General features: G+C 41.5%; 1 protein-coding gene across 13 annotated transcripts in view; it reads left to right on the forward strand.

Annotated features, from left to right (window-relative positions):
• Window positions 1-20,285, forward strand: part of LOC144593435 (regulating synaptic membrane exocytosis protein 1-like) — a 338,785-nt gene that overhangs the window by 192,701 nt on the left and 125,799 nt on the right. For all 13 annotated transcript variants that reach the window (XM_078398979.1, XM_078398984.1, XM_078398980.1 and 10 more), the window contains 5 exons: window positions 7,746-7,813; window positions 10,289-10,399; window positions 11,312-11,411; window positions 14,359-14,482; window positions 19,970-20,016. In XM_078398979.1, the coding sequence (XP_078255105.1) occupies window positions 7,746-7,813; window positions 10,289-10,399; window positions 11,312-11,411; window positions 14,359-14,482; window positions 19,970-20,016 (450 nt within the window). The remainder of the gene's footprint in view (window positions 1-7,745; window positions 7,814-10,288; window positions 10,400-11,311; window positions 11,412-14,358; window positions 14,483-19,969; window positions 20,017-20,285) is intronic.

Consider the following 20,285-nt stretch of genomic DNA (forward strand, 5'->3'; position numbering starts at 1 on the left):
AAATTCATTTTTTTATCATCAATCTACACACAATACCCCATAATAAAAAAGCGAAAACAGGTGTTTAGAAATTTTTGCAAAGTAATTAAAAAGAAATAACTAAAATATCACATTTACATAAGTATTCAGACCCTTTGCTCTGTACTTTGTTGAGGCACCTTTGGCAGCGATTATAGCCTCAAGTCTTCTTGGGTATGATGCTACAAGCTTGGCACATGTGCATTTGGGTCATTTCTCCCCATCTTCTCTGCAGATCCTCTCAAGCTCTGTCAGGTTGGATGGGAAGAGTCGATGCACAGCTATTTTTAGGTCCCTCCAGAAACTTACGATCAGGTTCAAGTCCAGGCTCTGGCTGGGCCACTCAAGGACATTCACAAACTTGTCACGAAGTCACTCCTGCGTTGCCTTGGCTGTGTGCTTAGGGTCGTCCTGTTGGAAGGTGAACCTCCGCCCCAGTCTGAGGTCCAGAACGCTCTGGAGCAGGTTTTCATCAAGGATTGCTCTGTACTTTGCTCCGTTCATCTTTCCCTCGATCCTGACTAGTCTCCCGGTTCCTTCTGCTGAAAAACATCCCCACAGCATGATGCTGCCAGCACCATGCTTCACCGTAGATATGGTATTGGCCAGGTGATGAGCGGTGCCGCTTGGCATTCAGGCCAAAGAGTTCAATCTTGGTTTCATCAGACCAGAGAATCTTGTTTCTCACGGTCTGAGAGTCTTTTAGGTGCCTTTTGGCAAACTCCAAGAAGCTGTCATGTGCCTTTTACTGAGGAGTGGCCACTCTACCATAAAGGCCTGAAGGCCTGATTGGTGGAATTCTGCAGATATAGTTATCCTTCTGGAAGGTTCTCCCATCTTCACAGAGGAACTCTGGAGCTCTGTTAGAATGACCATCGGGTTCTTGGTCACCTCCCTGACCAAGGCCCTTCTCCCCCGATTGCTCAGTTTGGCTGGGTGGCCAGCTCTATGAAGAGTCCTGGTGGTTCCAAAGTTCTTCCACTTAAGAATGACAGAGGCCAATGTGCTCTTCGGGACCTGCAATGCTGCAGAAATTGGTTTATATCCTTCCCCAGATCTGTGTCTCAACACAATCCTGTCTCGGAGGTCTACGGACAATTCCTTCATCTTCATGGCTTTATTTTTGCTCTGACATGCACTGTCAACTGTGGGACCATATATAGACAGGTGTGTGCCTTTCCAAATCATGTCCAATCAATTTAATTTACCACTGGTGGACTCCAATCATGTTGTAGAAACATATCAAGGATAACCAATGGAAACAGGAAAGGGAGGTGTTGTTTTCTTGACACCATGTCACTCGACTCTCTATCTCTTTCCTCTACTCCATCTCATCATTGTTTGAAATCCGGCCCATGACATTGCTGTCATCTGCAAACTTATAAATGGAGTTAGAGTAGAATTTGGCTACACAGTCGAGGGTGTGTATGGCGTAAAATAAAGTGCTGAGAACACATGGACCACTGATGTTGAGAATCATTATGGATGGTGTTTTGTGGCCTTTCCTCACTGACTGTAGTCAGAAAGGCAAGGATCCAGTGGCAGATTGGGGTGTTGACTCCTCGGTCCAGGAGTTTGGAGATGAAATTTGTTAGAATCATGGTGTTGCAGGCAGAGCAATAAAGAAGAGCCTGGCGTAGGTGTCTGTCCCTGTTATCTAGATATTCCAGAGATGAGTGTAGGGCCACAGAGATGGTGTCTGGTGTGGACTGTTGCGGGGGATGCAAAATTGCAGTGGATCAAGGTTATCTGGGAGGCTGGCATTAAAATGCACCATGACCAGCCTCTCAAAGCACTTCCTGATGGTGGATGTTGGAGCCACTGGACTTTAGGGCTTGCTACCTCACTTTCCTTTGGCACTGCGGATGATAGTGATCTTCTCAAAGCAGGTGCTGACCTCAGAATGGAGCAGTGAGAGGTAAAGATGTCTGTGAATATGCCTGCCAGCTGTTTCGCAAAGATTCTGAGGGTATGGTTGGGGACTGCATATGGACCAGTTTCTTTTTCGGGGTACATGTTCAGAAAAAAACCAATCTCACATCTGCTACATTTAAGTCACAGCATAATAACCTATTTTTTAGCTTAATTTAGTTTATTATTGTCATGTTTACCGAAGTACCGTGAAAAGCTTTTGTTTGCATGCTTTACAACATTTAGTGCAAAGACATACCATTGAAATCCGAAAAAGTCTGAATAAAAAGTTCTTGTTTTCAAACTTAAATTCCATATATTTAGTCTTTTCCAAAAACAGGTAAACTTAATTGTTTGCAGACAGGTACACAAAACCAAAACAGGTAGTTAAATCAAAACTGTAGCTTGCTGCCTTCTTACAAAAATATAACTCAAACACGGCTTCTCTCCCTCTCTGCTCCAGTCGTTGTCGTCGTCCCTCTCTGCTCCAGTCGTTGTCGTTGTCCCTCTCTGCTCCAGTCGTTGTCGTTGTCGTTGTCCCTCTCTGCTCCAGTCGTTGTCCCTCTCTGCTCCAGTCGTTGTCCCTCTCTGCTCCAGTCGTTGTCCCTCTCTGCTCCAGTCGTTGTCCCTCTCTGCTCCAGTCGTTGTCCCTCTCTGCTCCAGTCGTTGTCCCTCTCTGCTCCAGTCGTTGTCCCTCTCTGCTCCAGTCGTTGTCCCTCTCTGCTCCAGTCGTTGTCTCTCTCTTTAAATATACTGCTTCCCTTCCCTTTTAGCTCTCTCACAGGCAATCAGCTCACCTGGTTCAGCTGGGCAGCAATCAGTGTCAGCAGCAATCAGCAGTAATCAGTCAGCAGCAATCAGCAGTAATCAGTGTCAGCAGCAATCAGTGTCAGCAGGGCAGGCAGCCCTGCTGACTATGGGTTTTGTAGTCTTTTTCTGGCAGCCATGATGGTTTGTAGTCCTTGTTGCATCCACTGGGAGGAAATGTATCTCCCCTCTATGACTACCTCTCATGATATCACAGTCTGCTTTATCACCAAATTTCTTTCCCTGATTTAAAACCAAGGCTTTTTTGCATATCAGGCTAATGTGATACTATACCACATATTCCAGCTTTATTCTACGATCAGAGTAAATTTCTCTCATTCGGGTCTCTGAAAGAATTATGAAACAACTTCAATCAAAGCTTTTTAAATTGTATTGGAAAAGAACACCTGGATTGGAATTAGTTTACTGAAGCATCATCATGCTGACAGAGGCAGTTCAACCTGCCCTGATATTCCATAGAACAGTCTGCTCCGAAAATTATGCCAAGACCAAGTCTTATCTCCCTGCACATATCCCATATTCAATAGACAATAGACAATAGGTGCAGGAGTAGGCCATTTGGCCCTTCGAGCCAGCACCACCATTCAATGTGATCATGGGTGATCATTCTCAATCAGTACCTCGTTCCTGCCTTTTCCCCATACCCCCTGACTCCGCTATCCTTAAGAGCTCTATCTAGCTCTCTCTTGAATGCATTCAGAGACTTGGCCTCCACTGCCTTCTGAGGCAGTGAATTCCACAGATTTACCACTGGTTCTGGACTCCCCCAACATTGGAAACATGTTTCCTGCCTCTAACGTGTCCAACCCCTTAATAATCTTATATGTTTCGATAAGATCCCCTCTCATTCTTCTAAATTTCAGTGTATACAAGCCTAGCCGCTCCATTCTTTCAACATACGACAGTCCCGCCATTCCGGGAATTAACCTAGTAAACCTACGCTGCACCCCCTCAATAGCAAGAATATCCTTCCTCAAATTTGGAGACCAAAACTGCACACAGTACTCCAGGTGCGGTCTCACTAGGGCCCTATACAACTGCAGAAGAACCTCTTTGCTCCTATACTCAACTCCTCTTGTTATGAAGGCCAACATTCCATTGGCTTTCTTCACTGCCTGCTGTACCTGCATGCTTCCTTTCAATGACTGATGCACTAGGACACCAAGATCTCGTTGTACGTCCCCACTAGTCACTGCCTGCCATTCTGAAAGGGACCCATTTATCCCCACTCTTTGCTTTCTGTCTGTCAACCAATTTTCTATCCATGTCAGTACCCTACCCCCAATACCATGTGTTCTAATTTTGCCCATTAATCTCCTATGTGGGACCTTGTCGAAGGCTTTCTGAAAGTCGAGGTACACCACATCCACCGGCTCTCCCCTGTCAATTTTCCTAGTTACATCCTCAAATCAATTTTCCTAGTTACATCCTCACTTCCTCCATTCCCAGAATATCCATGTGCCTATCCAAAAGCCTCTTAAATGCCACTATCGTATCTACCTCCACCACCAGTGCATTCCAGTCACTCACCATCCTCCTTGTATAGAAACAAATTGCCCCGCGTATCTCCTTCTAACTTTGCCCCTCTCACCTTAAAGCAATGCCCTCCGATGTTCCATATTTCCATCCTGGTAAAAGGGTTCTGACTGTCTAGCCTGTCTACATTGCCCTCCATAATATTTGGGATAAAGACCCATCATTTATTTATTTGCCTCTGTACTCCACAATTTGAGATTTGTAATAGAAAAAATCACATGTGGTTAAAGTGCACATTGTCAGATTTTAATAAAGGCCATTTTTATACATTTTGGTTTCACCATGTAGAAATTACAGCAATGTTTATACATAGCCCCCCCCATTTCAGGGCACCATAATGTTTGGGACACAGCAATGGCATGTAAATGAAAGTAGTCATGTTTAGTATTTAGTTGCATATCCTTTGCTTGCATGACTGCTTGAAGTCTGCGATTCATGGACATCACCAGTTGCTGGGTGTCTTCTCTGATGGTGCTCTGCCAGGCCTGTTTAGCTTATGCTTGTTTTGGGGGCTAGTCCCCTTCAGTTTTCTCTTTCTGAGTAAGCTCACCAGTGCTCTCTTTCTTCTTAATAATGTTCCAAACAGTTGATTTTGGTAAGCCTAAGGTATGGCTGATGTTTCTAACAGTTTTATTCTTGCTTCTCAGTCTCATAATGGCTTCTTTGACTTTCATCGGCACAACTTTGGTCCTCATGTTGATAAACAGCAATAAAAGTTTCCAAAGGTGATGGAAAGACTGGAGGAAAGACTAGGTGCTGAGAGCTCTCTTATTCCTGCATTAAGGAGACAATTAAATACACCTGAGCAATTACAAGCACCTGTGAAGCCATGTGTCCCAAACATTATGGTGCCCTGAAATGGGGGGACTATATATAAACACAGCTGTAATTTCTACATGGTGAAACCAAAATGTATAAAAATGGCCTTTAATAAAATCTGACAATGTGCACTTTAACCACATGTAATTTATTTCTATTACATATCTCAAATTGTGGAGTACAGAGGCAAATAAATAAACGATGGGTCTGTCCCAAACATTATGGAGGGCACTGTATGCCTCACATAATTTATATGCCTTCCCTCAGCTTCAGTCACTTCAGAGAAAACAATGCAAGTGTGTCCAACCTCTCCCTGTAACTAATACCCTCTAACCCAGGCATAATTCTGGTAAACCACCTCTGCACCTTTTCCAAAATCTCCACACCCTTCCTGTATTGAAGCATTGAGAACTGCATATGATACTCTAAAACATCAACTATTTCTTTGCCTCAACAGATGCTACCCAATCCACTGATTTCCTCCAGCAGTTTGCTTTTTGCTCCAGAGTAAAATCCCCATAAAACCATCAGAGTTTTGTCTATATTTAAAATGAATTTATTCAGATGAAACATGAACACGAATAGCTGAAGCTGTGAGGCAACGGCCCAACTAGCAGCGCCACTGTGTCATTATTATTTATATACTTAAATAATGGTATTGTGCTCGACTATAGTGCACACTGGAGAGGGAAGAAAAATGAACGAGGCATGAAATCTTCTCAACCTTCATGGGGATCAGTGTTCTCTTCTTCTGATACTTGTGTGCTTATTTCTAGGGGGACTTCCTCCTTTGATTGTCTGCTCATCATGAATATGCACCAATTCCTATGTCTTCTTTCGTGTCCATCATCCATGTTTCAAATGTTACATCACATCGTCCGTCTTGAAAAGGGCGCAAGCTTCCGGCGACAATCAGTGGGAGCCATCACTTGTATAATAGATGATGGTGGTAGCAGAATTAGCTCAGGACACTTCCATGACCAATTCTTATGTGAGGGTGGTGGAGTAATAAATCACCTGGACCATATCCAGTGACATGAAAGGAGCGAACCACGAGCTCATAATGATTCTGTTAACATGCAATAATGCAATAGCATTTTTTTTAAAGTAATACACTCCAGCAGCTGGAAATCTGAAAAAAACAAATTGCTTGAAATGAAAACAGAAAACACTTGAAATATCTGACATGTCAGGCGGCATCTGTGGAAAAAGGAACAGTGTTATCAATTTCAATTGGGAAAAAAAGAAAGCAAGAAGGGCGGAAACAATAGGGAATATATATGATAGGGTGCAAACAAAGAGAGACTGTAATGTAAACTGAACTGAAACAGTTTCAGTGTGAACTGAAACAGGGCAGTAAAGACATTAATCACTGCTGATCTGTCTGCAGAGACGATGAAGAAAGGTTAGAGATAGAATAAATAATGCTGGAAATGGAAGAAACAAAACACAGCAGTTGTGCAATTTTCAATAAAGATGAGAATACTTTAAATTCCTTACAGATCAGGCAATGTGCAAATTGAAGAAAAACTGAGAATGTAGGAGGTATGAATCATAAGTTTGCAGATGACACAAAACTGAGTGAGGTCATGGATAATGATGAAGGTTATCTAAGGATGCAGTGGGACAATAGATCAACTGGAAAGTTGGCAGGGCAGTGGCAGGTGGACTTTAATCCAGGCAAAAGTGAGGTAATACTCTTTGGGAGGTCAAATGCTAGTAGGACATAAAACGTAATTGGCAGGGATCTTAGGACTGCTGATGTACAAAGAGATCTCCGGGTTCAAATCCATAGCTCCCTGAAAGTAGTGACACAGGTGATGAAGGTAATGGAAAAAGGCATTTTGTGTACTTGCCTACACAGGCCAAGGCATTGTGTATATTAGTTGGAACATCATATTGCAACTATACAAAACATTGGCTACACTGCTCTTTGAATATTGTGTACATTTCTGGTTGCTACACAACAGAAAGGATGTGGTAGCAATGGCAGAGTGCAGTAGAGATTCACCAGAGATCGGTTGGAATGGAGAGCTATAATAATAATGAGCGATTGGATCGACTACAAAAAATAAAATCTGGAGAAACTCAGCGGTGCAGAGTTTCTATGGAGAGAAATGGGCAGATGGCATTTGTAGTCAGGACCCTTCAGACCAACCAGGACTTTGATTAATCCCACTGCAACATAGGAGGGCTAAAAGTCGACCCTTCTGGGGATTCTATAATTACAAGGGGCATAGATAGGATAGATAGTTTGACTTTTTTTTCAAGGACAGGGGAGTCTAGAACTAGAGGCCACAGGTTCAAGGTGAGAATGGAAAAACTTAAGGAGATTCAAGGGGTACATTTATCACGCAGGGTAGTGGTCATTTGGAAAGAGCTGCCAGAGGAGGAGATAGGGCCATACAATTACTATGTTTAAAAGGCATTTGGACAGGTACTTGTATAGGAAAAGTGTAGGTCAGATTGGGAATGGGATGGTTATAAAGAATGGAATTTTAGGTAAGAAGAAATATTAGGTAAAAATAAAAGTTATTTAGAATTATGGTTATGATCCACCATCTTACCCAAACAGCATTAATAATTTGTCAGAAGCTATTATGATTTATAATTGTGCTCTTTCACCTCGCCAGGTGATCTAGATTACTATTGGTTGGATCCCGTTACGTGGCATGGCAGTGAGACCTCGCCGATCAGCTCGGTAAGTTCACATCAGATTTTTACTCTTCATAACACTGTGTTTTTGAGGTTCACATTCCCAATATAATTAATATTATTTAAAGAATACTTGATAAAATGACTGTCGTTTAATACCAAGACCCTGTAATATCACTTTCATTGATAAGGTATAACGAATTGTCTTGTTTCCCACAAAACTACTCAAATAAAAGGTTGTGATAATCCCAAGTCTTCCCTTAGGTGTAACATGTGGATGTTAAAACAGGTGGAACATGTTCCAAGATGAACCTATAAAACCAGTGCTACCTATGGATACATCTTAATAGAAAGTGAAAGGCATCTCACCGAAGTCCAACATCAGCTGTGAGGACAGAGCATTGTGTGTACATGCCTATAGGTGCCAAGCTAAACAACAGCACTATTCTAACTTGTTAACAAGTAAGAACTCAAAGAGGCTGGAAATAATTCTGTAGGGAACATTCTGAAAGCAAAGGTGATAGAGGCATGAGAAATTAGCCCAGGATCAAACCAAGTGGCATCACTTCATGAAGAAGAGCACACGCATTTGAAAGAAGGCCATTATCCCTCAGGCAGAAAAACAGTGAAAGGAAACAAGATCTAAACACTGAGATCTGTCCCTCTCATTAACCTCTGTCTGTGAATGGAAACATGATCTGTCCATTTCCCCCACAGATGTTGCCTGACCTGCTGAGTACTCCAACACTTTATGTTTTGTTCAAAATTCCAGCATCCACAGGTGCTTGTGTCTCTGTTTCTGTCCTTGAACCAGTGCTATATTCCTGGTATATTTTCCCTACTCATTGTGAACCAATGTTTGTGTGGTACTTTATGAAAAGTTTAACAAAAAAAGCTGTGTCCAGAATCTTGTTCAGACATACAAATTATTGCCTCAGTGTTTGGGTTGTTGGCCTGGGAGATGTTAGTTCACTTATCCTTCCAATGAATTTGGAGGATACTTCAGAGATAGTGTTTTTGTGCTATTTTTCCAGTGACTTGAAGTGCCTGTAGTAGAGCCTTTTAATCAAATGTAATCAAATCAGGCCTCAGAGCCTTTAAATCAAATATTTATGTATGTTATCCCAGTCAATCTCATACCTACATTGATAAGTTTAAAATTCTAGCTTTCAGTCGAATTACTCCTTAGGATACATAAAAATATGATTACCTTCCCCTGAAAGAGTCTATAAAAAATGAGAGGCATAGATGGGGCAATTAGTCTTTTTCCAGGGTGGAGATGTCAAATGAAGATGCATGGAACTCCAAATGCTGGGTCAGACAGTATCCCTGTAACACATGGTTTTAAGTCAGGACCCTTCTTCAGACTGATTGTGGTGGGTGGGGTGGGGGATAGCCGGAAGAGAGGTGGGGGCTGGACAAAGCCTGACAAGTGATGGGTGGATACTGGTGAAAGGGATTGTTGAAGACAGATGGTTGGACAAAGGCCAGAGATGAAAAGAGAAAAAGTGCGAGATGAGAAGAGGTGTGAATTGTGAAGCCAGAGGAAGGAATATAGAAGCAGACATGATAGCAGCATTTATAAGCATTTAGGAGAGCTGCAGAAATAACAGAGGACGAGTGGGTCCCCCAGAACCCTCGTTGGCAAGAGGAGGAGAACCTGCCCAAAGTAGGCACATCCTGAAGAGATTTCGCAGCGGAGCAGTAAAATGAAGACACACAAGAATGCAGATGCTGGAATCTTTTGTGCAACCATTCTGTATTTTAATTTCACATCAGCAACTTGCAACTACAATTTTTGTGCTTTCCAAACTCCGCATTATCTCTGCAATCAATTCCACTCAGATTCTGATACTTTTCTGTGAAGTTACCTCATTATTCAAAATTCCAGTGGGTGTACACCTGTAGATCATTCTGTGGCTGAATATATGGTCATACCCTGAGAGTATCTGACTCCAAACTGCCCAGATTGCTCTGGCTGGATGCTCTATGTCCTTTCCAGGGAAATTTTGAGAACCACAAGCAAGTCATAGAGTTAAGGAGCTGCAAAGCATAGAGACAGGTCCTTCAGCCCAACTTGTCCATGCAGATCATATTGGCATTCTGGTCTGGTTCCATTAGCCCTTATTTGACCCTCTAGGGGGTACAATTACAGGTAGCAGTAAAATGAAGACACATCCTCTGACAGGTTGTTCCAGTTTTGAACAACCCCCTGAATGTAAAGTTGATCCGGAGGTTCCTGTTAAATCTCTCCTCTCTCATCTTGAGCCTATGCTCACTAGTTTTAGAATCCTCCACGCTGAGAAAAGACTGTGAGTGATCACTATCCAGGGCCCCTCATGGTCTTGTATACTGTAATAAGTTCATTGCAAGTATCCCTTGTTATAAACTAATCCGTAGCAAAGGTTGGAATTTCTGTATACAGTTAATCATAAAACTGGGAGTAATTATAAGAAATAGATTTTAATTCTATGGTTTCTAATTTGCTTGTGTAATATAATTAATGTTATATAATCGGCAGCATCCTGTTACGTGGCAACCATCCAAAGAAGGAGATCGGCTCATAGGACGTATAATTTTGAACAAGAGAACAAGTATGCCTAAAGAATCTGGGGCATTACTTGGGTTAAAAGTGAGTCCTTTTCAATTCCATGCGTGCAATTCATTCATTTAAAAAAATCAATTCTGTGTCATGATCTCTGAACCTTTTAGGAAAGATATATTCCTCCAGATGTGTGCGAGGTATATTAAACTGTTTGCTGCTGATCCCTTGTGAAACAAGGAGTCGTCTTGCTCACTAACTGCTTCTCATCACTAGATGATCGACAGGAGAGGGCCTTGTTGCCAACTGAGTTTCAGGGCCATATCTTTTGTTTGAACCTAAAAAGCATTTGTAAAGAACGTGGCACATCCTGAAGAGATTTCGCAGCGGAGCAGTAAAATGAAGACACACAAGACACAAAATAGATGAACAGTTAGTGGATAATTCAATTCAATTGGATTGGTAAAACATACAGGGATGATTTAGTATTTGTTAAGTTGACTTACTAGATAATTTCCACTAACGGATGATATTAAAACCGTACAAAATGTACCATATTTCATCGGAGGTGGATCTGAATTGTCAAGTTATTTCACGTTATTCAATGTGGCAAGAGATTTCTTCCAGAACAGAATGCTGGTTTTTATGCGGAAGACATTTTGCATTAATTTCATAAAATGGCGATATTGCTACCTGAAAAATTACCTTTTTTTTCTTCTTCCCAATTTAACTTGGCACAAAATCAAACCAGGGTATCCCATTTACAACTGCATCAGATGGCATACAAATAAATTAATCCACAGGGAGACCTCTTATGATTGTTAATGTCATTAGGAGCACTGACCTGAGCATGACGTTGATATAGTTTACAAAGTCCATGATCCTACAGCATTTATGTGATTAATGGGCAATGTTCCTGCAAATAGGTGAGGTTTCTCTTTCATCACATTTAGATAATAATCAGCTTTCAGTGAGAATTCATTTGTCAATTTTACCATTTAGGTGGTTGGAGGAAAGTTAACAGAAACTGGAAGACTTGGGGCTTTCGTCACTAAAGTGAAAAAAGGCAGCTTAGCTGATGTTGTGGGCCACTTGAGAGCTGGTAAGTAAATGTCAGATAATCTGGTATATTAATGTTAGCTAACAAGGAAACTATTATCGCAGGGTTAAAGATTACTCTGATGTTAAGTGCCACATGGTTAGAAATCCATGATTGGAGACATACACAGAAATGGGCCCTTCGGTCCACTATGAACTCGCCAAACATCAAATTCATATCTTTACAAATCTCATGTATCAACACTTGATGTGTCGCCTTCTGTATGTTGACATTTGAAATCCTCATCTAGATTCTACTTAAATGTTGTGAAAGTATCTTCCTCAAGCAGTGCATTGCAGATTCCTACCACCCTCTGGGTGAACATGTTCTTCCTCAGATCCTCTCTACAATTCTTGGTCCTTACCATACATCTATACCCTTTAGTTTTAGATACCTCTGAGAAAGGGATACATTTCTCATCTTACTATGCCACTCCGAATTTTGTTCCCTCCTTCAGACTCCTCTACTCCAAGGAAAATATAGCTAGCCTATAATTATTACTGAAATAGAAACGTAGAAACATAGAAAATAGGTGCAGGAGTAGGCCATTTGGCTCTTCGAGTCAGCACAGCCATTCAATATGTTCATGGCTGATCATCTAGAATCAGTGCCCTGTTCCTGCTGTCTCCTCATACCCCTTGATTCCATTAGCCCTAAGAGCTAAATCTAACTCTCTCTTGAAAACATTCAGTGAATTGGCCTCCACTGCCTTCTGTTGCAGAGAATTCCACAGATTCACAACTCTCTGCAACAATCCTGGCAACATCTCAGTAAATCTCCTTTGCATCTTCTCACGTGCAGTCATGTCCTATTTCCATTAACATTTTTGTATCCAACTTGCTGTTTTGTTAAAGTCTCAATGCCGTAATAAAAGTGCTGATGTCATGTGTCGAAGTGAGTGAATGAGTAACAGTGATATTCAACTCGAGATCAGATCAGAACCCCACAAATGCTGCACGTGATGGGAATGGTGTCTGTGGAAGTCCAAGGCTGTGTAAAAAAAAAGGAATCTCTTGGCAAATTGGCAAAAAGATAACCATTCCTTAGAATTAAAATAATATTCACAAATGTAAAAAGGAAGCTCAAAACGAGATGGCAAGGATGCCATAAAAGGGATGCATTGGAAAATTTGGGAAGTAGGATAAACCCCGAGAGGCATGAATATTTGCACATATTGCACGTCTAATAACATAAGAAGCTTCAAGCAACAAATTCAAAGGACAAAATGCTGTGATCAGAAATGGAAGTAAGGTGGCTCTAACATCTCTGTGACACAAGCAAACTGAAAGGTGCCGCACAGGGTGTTGAACAATCCATTTGTTAGAATTTGCTGTAAAGTTAAAAGCACAATTCAGTCTCGTTTTGCAAAATATTTTGGAGTTCAAAGTTCAGCCCCTGTAATCAAATGTCAGAGAAGGCAGTTGTGAATTGCAGCATCTGAGGGACTTAACAAGTAGGTATAATATTGGTGCATTCTCAAATAAAGTAAAGAGGCACAGTTTAGTGTGATGAGAGAATGCAGGTCCAGCTCTTTAACACGTGAAATCTTACTCCAAGAGGCAACCATGGTTTAGATAGAACTGGAGGCTCAAGTGTAAACGTGAGTTTATTAACAATATTCTGGGGCAGCAGTAGTGGTACCAGCCATATCTTGTATATCAGGAGCTGGACAGTAAAGTGACTTTGGGGGAAACCAGCTGTGTGTGAACCTGAGAGGCCAAGAACCACAGACCATGTGTTTATAAAAATCTAAAAGCCCTGAAGTTAGGAAAACCGCACAGCTGCCATCTTATCATTGAAAGCTATTAGAGTTTTGTCAAATTTAAAAAAATACATCAGATTCAAATTCAGATGAGTTATTGTCACATGTACCATGGTAAAATGAAATTCTTACTCATGGAGTAAACAGTATTCGTACAGTAATAATAAATACAACAATACCACAAAGAATGCAAAATTGAACGGTGCAAAATTCCAGTACTGTCTGAAGTTTGTACAAAAAAATTAAAGTACAATAATCGAACAACGTAAAGAATAAAAGTACAGTCATAGAGTCATACAGCACAGAAACAGGCCCTTCAGCCCACCTTTTATCCCCTTTCAGTACCTTCCTGTGCATCCACACGGGATGGAAATGCTAAATGAAACTTCAAAGTAAAATAAATAAAATTGCGCCGAGCTTGCTGTAGACGGGTGTTGTTTTAGAGTACAGTGGTGCAGCTTGTAGACCTGCTGCCTCACAGTGTCAGAGACCCAGGTTCAAAACTGACCTCGGGTGCTGTATGTGTGGACTATGCGCGTTCTCTTTCTGACTGCCTCCACATTTTCCCCCCACATCGCAAAGATGTGCGGATTTTCAGGCTAATTGGTTTCTGTAAATGGCTCTAAATGTGTGGGGAGTGAATGTGAAACTGGCATAACATAGAACTAGTGTGAATGGGTGATCCATTTAGAACGGAGATGAGGAAGAACTTTTTCAGTCAGAGAGTGGTGAAGGTGTGGAATTCTCTGCCTCAGAAGGCAGTGGAGGCCAGTTCGTTGGCTGCTTTCAAGAGAGAGCTGGATAGAGCTCTTAAGGATAGCGGGGTGAGGGGGTATGGGGAGAAGGCAGGAACGGGGTACTGATTGAGAGTGATCAGCCATGATCGCATTGAATGGCGGTGCTGGCTCGAAGGGCTGAATGGCCTACTCCTGCACCTATTGTCTATTGTCAATGGTTGATCTCGGTGGGCTGAAGGGCCTGATTCCATGCTGTATCTCAATCAATCCATCAAAGGTCACAATACTTGCAAGCTGTTCAATATCTGTTCTAAAATGTATTTATTTCAGTTTCCTAAATCAAGTGGTATTTTCTGAAAGGTGCAAATTGCGAGAATCCATATTTACTTTGGAAAAAATGGATGTTGTAATTTTGAAGTGGTGTGATAATTGTAAAACTTTTGTTTCCGAGGTGACGAGGTCCTTGAATGGAATGGGAAACCATTACCAGGAGCTACAAATGAAGAGGTTTACAATATCATTTTGGAATCTAAATCAGAACTTCAGGTTGAAATAGTTGTTTCAAGGCCAATAGGGTAAGGTTTTAATTTTGTCTTTAGTGTTGCTTGTGAAGGAATGTGTTAGATAACATTTAAGTTTTGTGTCGGGAAATAAAGTCGATGAGAGCCGCATCGGCCTCATGGTCCAGTATGGATTTTACCTGGACAATGTGCAGCAAGATATTTATTTTTATCCAATGCAAACATTGGGAAGGATTGCAGAAAAGCATTGAAATGCCTGTCAGGCAATTCTGCACAATTTATCTGGATAGTTGTTTGGACAAAGGCGAGAGATGAAGAGACAAAAAGTGTGAGATAAGGATTGAAGAGGTAAGAATTATGAAGCCAGAGGAAGGAATGTAGGTGGACGAGGACAAGGATTGGGGGAAGGGGAGAAATTAGTGCAAATCCAGGTGGGGCACAGAGAAGATGGCGGGAAGGAGTAGGAGACGGGGTTGTTAGTAGGTTAGTTACCTGAAATTGGAGAATTCAATGTTCATACCATTAGTTTGTAAACTACCCAAGCAGAATATGAGATGCTGTTCCTGCAGTGTGCTTGTGGCGTCACTCTGGCCATGGAGCAGTTCCAGGTCAGAAAGGTCCGTATGGGAAAGGGAAGTGGTGTTAAAATAATTAGCAACCTGGAGATCTAGCAGGCCTTGGCGGACCATACGAAAGTGTTCGGCAAAATGGTCGCCTAGTCTACGTTTGGTCTTGCTAGTGTAAAGGAGGCCACATCAAGAACTCCGAATACAGTAAATGAGGTTAGGGGAGGTGCATATGAACCTCTGTCTCACTTGGAAGGACTACTGGATCCCTGGATGGATGTGAGGGAGGAGGTATAGGGATAGGTGTGCGTGTCCTCCCCCTCCTTGTAACCCACCTGGATTTACACCCATTTCTCCCGTTTCACCTCCCTCTGTCCCCTTCCACCTATATTCTTTTCTCTGGCTTCATAATTCGCACCTAATATTTTTGTCTTTTGATTTTTGGCCTTTGCCCAACCATCTACCTATCAAAAACCCTCCTCACCTGCATCCACCTCTTGCTGGGTTTGTCCTGCCCCCATCTCTCTCCCAGCTTTGTTCCCCATTCCCACTCCCACCACAATCAGTCTGAGGAAGGGTCCCAAAACATTACCAATCTATGTACTCCAAAGATGCTGCCTGATCCATTGAGTTACTCCAGCACTTGTGTCTTTTTCACAATAGTTCTATGTACCAATAGAGAATGCAAACAAATTTATGTGTATTTGTGTCCTTCCAACTTATTTATTTTAACAATATTTTTATCATTTTTGTTTCTAAATAAACGGATCATGACACTTAGTTCCTCATCTGAGTTATTAATATGGATTATAAATAGTTTGTGGCCCCAACACTGATCCCCGTGGTACCCACTTGTTACAGCTTCCAAACCTGAAAATGAACAGTTGATTTTTCTGTCTGTTAATCAATCCTCTATCTGTGCTTTAATTTTACCTTCAATACCTACAGAAATGTGACTGGACTACTCCTGTTCCTACTCTGGTCTGATATCTACTTTAACCACCCGGCTCATTACATCCGGAGAGAATGTGAAAAATAATTTTGAAAAATATTCCCCCATTCATAAAATCATAGTGAGTGCCTAAAATCAGGGGGCCTCTGGAAGATCATGGCCATTGTACTCTGTATCTCTGCAGCCAACTTATTTTAGAGTCTGTGGATGCAAGACTACATGTCCAGGGGACTTAACCAATACAAGTCCATCCTTACTTAACCTGATAAAGAAAATGCATTCACTCAATGGGCCAATATCAGTGTCCGTTTGTTCTATCTCATCATATGTTATTAAGTAGCTATTCCAGTTACATTTTCTATTGTGACATTATTTGTTTTAAGCTTCTCTTTTGTCCCATGGTTTGCTTTCAGTTTCTTTAAATGTCAATGCAGCTACAAAATATTTGTGTAATGATACTGCCATTTTTAATTCCCCTGTCCCAACTTCTAAGGCACCACATTTATGTTGCATTATTGAGCTCAGCTTTGGCTATGTTTGTTAGAAATCAGCATCAGACATTACCACAATCTGCCAACACCTTCTGCTTCCACTGGGCTGCAGCCAAAATGTCAGCAGGTGCAACCACACTGCGTCTGAATGCTTCACATGATGCATGTGTGTGCACGTATTTCCATATTTCCTTAGGACATCGAAAGAGCCAACTTTGACCCATCAAGTCAATACTGGTGCGCGGAACAGTCCATTAATCCCATTCCCCACTAATTTTTCCTATAAACTATTCTGCCTACAATCCCATCAGTGCCCCTCAGTTTCTGTCACCGGCCTATAGCAATTTACAGCAGCTGATTAACCAGACAATGCCAACGTCTTGGGGATAAGGGAGCAAAGTGGAGAATCTAGGGGTTACACCTGAGATCACGGGGAGAACATGCAAACTGCATACGCACAGCATCAGAGGTCAGGTTTAAACCCGAGGTCACTGGACTTTTGAAATACATACACCAAAGTACAGGCAATGAACAATTTAATTTTATATCCTATGATCTTGCATGTATCCCCAATTGCATTTCTCTAAACATATTTAAAATGTTTTAAGAAATGCTTTGAAAAATGATGCTGAATATGAATTGTGATGCTTAACATTCACAAACAAAATTATGTAAATACAATACATGAATTAGGAACAGCTTCTCAGCTTCACAAGCCTGCTCTACCATTTTAGATCATGGCTGACCTGATTGTAACCTCAATTTCACATTCCCAAGATAGTCACCTTCAACATCCCCGCCACCCTATATTTAACATGTATCTCTCTTCCTCTCCCTTAGAAATATTGGAAGACTCTGCCTCCACTGTCGTGTGAAGAAGAGCGTTCCAAAGGCTCGGAGAGAAAATAACACGTTATCTCTGTCGGAAACGGCAACCCCTTACTTTTAAATAGTGATCCCCCCCTAATTCTAGATTTTTTCACAAGAGAAAACATCATCTGAATAAGTCCCCACAGAACCTTACATGTTTCAGTCACATCCCCTCTCATTCTTCTGTATGTTTGCAGATGCCAGCTAAGGCTGATCAATCTTTGTTCGTATCACAACCTGTCCTTTCCAGGTTGTGGTCTCATAAACTGCTTCCAATGCATTAACATCCCTTCTAAGTAAGGAGTCCAATACTATACATAGTACTCCAGATGTGCTCTCACTAATGCCTTATGTAACCAAAGCATAATCCTCCTACTTTTTTTTTTCAAAACCCACTAGCAAAAAAGAAAATTCTGTTATCCTTGTGTACACATAACGCTTTTCCATAAATCATCTTATTTGATGTAGAAAACTAGTTTAAACAGGCTTTCTACATTCTGAGCCTAGCCAAATCTTCTCCTAAACCTTTCTATCTTAAGCCTACACCGCTTGCAGCTTGTTGTCACGCATCACAATTGCAGACTGGCCTTATAGTGGGATTGTGATATAATATGTATATAAATCTTATGTAAGGACTAAATTTAACTGAGAGTCATATTTTAACAAATACCATGAAAAAGCAAAAATAAATCATAGATACAAGGAACCTTAAATATTGGAAACACTCAGCGGGTCAGGCAGCATTTGGAGTAATAGAGTCATACAGCATAGAAACATTTATGAAAGGAAAATCATGCTTGACTAATCTTCTGGAATTTTTTGAGGATGTGACAAGTAAAATGGATGAAGGGGAGCCAGTGGATGTTGTGTATCTAGACTTTCAGAAAGCCTTTGATAAGGTCCCACATGGGAGATTGGTGTGCAAAATTAGAGCACATGGTATTGGGGTTAGGGTATTGACATGGATAGAGAATTGGTTGGCAGACAGGGTGCAAAGAGTGGGAGTAAACGGGTCCTTTTCAGAATGGCAGGCAGTGGCGAGTGGAGTGCCGCAAGGCTCGGTGTTGGGGCCGCAACTGTTTACCATATATATTAATGATTTGGACTAAGGAATTAGAAGTAACACTAGCAAGTTTGCAGATGACACAAAGCTGGGTGGCACTGTGAACTGCGAAGAGGATGTTAGGAGGTTGCTGGGTAACCTGGACAGGTTGAGTGAGTGGGCAGATTAGTGGCAGATGCAGTATATTGTAGATAAATGTGAGGTTATCCCCTTTGGGAGAGTTCCCATCCCCCTTTGGAGTCTAGTAAGTATTTGGAGGCAGATTATTATCTCAATGGTGTCAGGTTAGGTAAGGGGGAAGTGCAGCAAGACCTGGGTGTCAATGTTGGGGGAGTCCAGAACCAGGGGCCGCAGTCTTAGAATAAAGGGGAGGCCATTTAAAACTGAGGTGAGAAGGAACTTTTTCACCCAGAGAGTTGTGAATTTGTGGAATTCTCTGCCACAGAGGGCATTGGAGGCCAAATCACTGGATGAAATTAAGAGAGAGTTAGAGAGAGCTCTGGGGCTAGTGGAATCAAGGGATATGGGGAGAGGTTGGGCACAGGTTACTGATTGTGGATGATCAGCCATGATCACAATGAATGGCTCGATGGGCCGAATGGCCTCCTCCTGCACCAATTTTCTAAGTTTCTATGTTTCTAAGCAGGCCCTTCAGCCCAACTTGTCGGTGCCAACCAAGAAGCCCATCTAAGCTAGTCCCATTTACCTGCGTTTGACCCACATCCCTCTAAACCTTTACCGTCCATGTACCTTTTGCAACCTCTTTCAAATGTCAAAATTACAAATGTCATTGTAATTGTGTCTGGCTCAACAGGTTGTTCTCCCTACTCACCATCCTCTGGGAGAAAGTTGCCCCTCGGATCCTCTTTAAATCTTCCGCTCTCATCTTAAATCCATGCCCACCAGTTTTGCACTTCCTAAAAATGGGAAAAGGGCTGTAACCATTCACCTTATTCATGTCCCTCATGATTTTATATACCTCTATATGGTGATGTTTCGGCTTCCTATGCCCTTGTGTAAAAAAAACCCCGACCTTTCCAGTCTCTGCTCATAATTCAAGCCCTCCAGTTCTGGTAACACCTTTGGGTATCTTTTCTGCATCTTCTTCAGCTTAATGGCTGATACTGATTACAATAGTCCAAGTGTTATCTCACCAACATCTGGTACAGTTATAAGATGACATCCTAACAATTGTACTTGGTAGTCCAACCACTAAAAGGCAAGAATATCAAATACTGTCTTCCCCATGCTGAATCTCATTTTCTAACTTTTAACAGGAATTTCGTTCAGTTTGGATGTCATAAAAATGTTATAAGCAGCCGCATTGAACTAAATATTTTCTGGTGATGTTTACTGAAGTTTCTCTCAATCATGCAAATATTGGATAGATACTTGGCCTTGGGAAAGTCTGAACTGTGATTGCATTGAAATCCTTTTCATTTTCTAAGTCCTAATGCAATATTTTAGAAAATATATATTTAAAAATAGAATAAACTTGTTTGTGATCAATTGTGTTAACATTAATTATTCAGCGATTGAATGTGATGGCTATTTTTGCCAAAAGTATCACAATACAAATTGTTCCATTTCTGTCTACAGTGACATACCTAGAATTCCGGAGAGTTCCCATCCCCCTTTGGAGTCTAGTAAGTATTTACAAAAAAGAGGGGGATTTGGCTTTTGGAACTGATTTTCTGCACTATTCATTGTATTATTCTGAATTAAAGGGAGTCATTATCCGTGCTGCCCATTAAACCTAGCCTCAAGAGCAGGATTAAGCCATTTGGATCTTGGCCCTGCTTCTCTGTTCAATAAAATCAAAGTTTATCCAATTTTGGCTTCAACCCCGCTATCCTGTTGAGTTCCCCATACCACTCTACCTACATGTAGTTCAAGTATCTACCAATCTCCACCT

The sequence above is a fragment of the Rhinoraja longicauda genome, chromosome 5, assembly GCF_053455715.1.
Source record: "Rhinoraja longicauda isolate Sanriku21f chromosome 5, sRhiLon1.1, whole genome shotgun sequence".
Classification (NCBI taxonomy): Eukaryota; Metazoa; Chordata; class Chondrichthyes; order Rajiformes; family Arhynchobatidae; genus Rhinoraja; species Rhinoraja longicauda.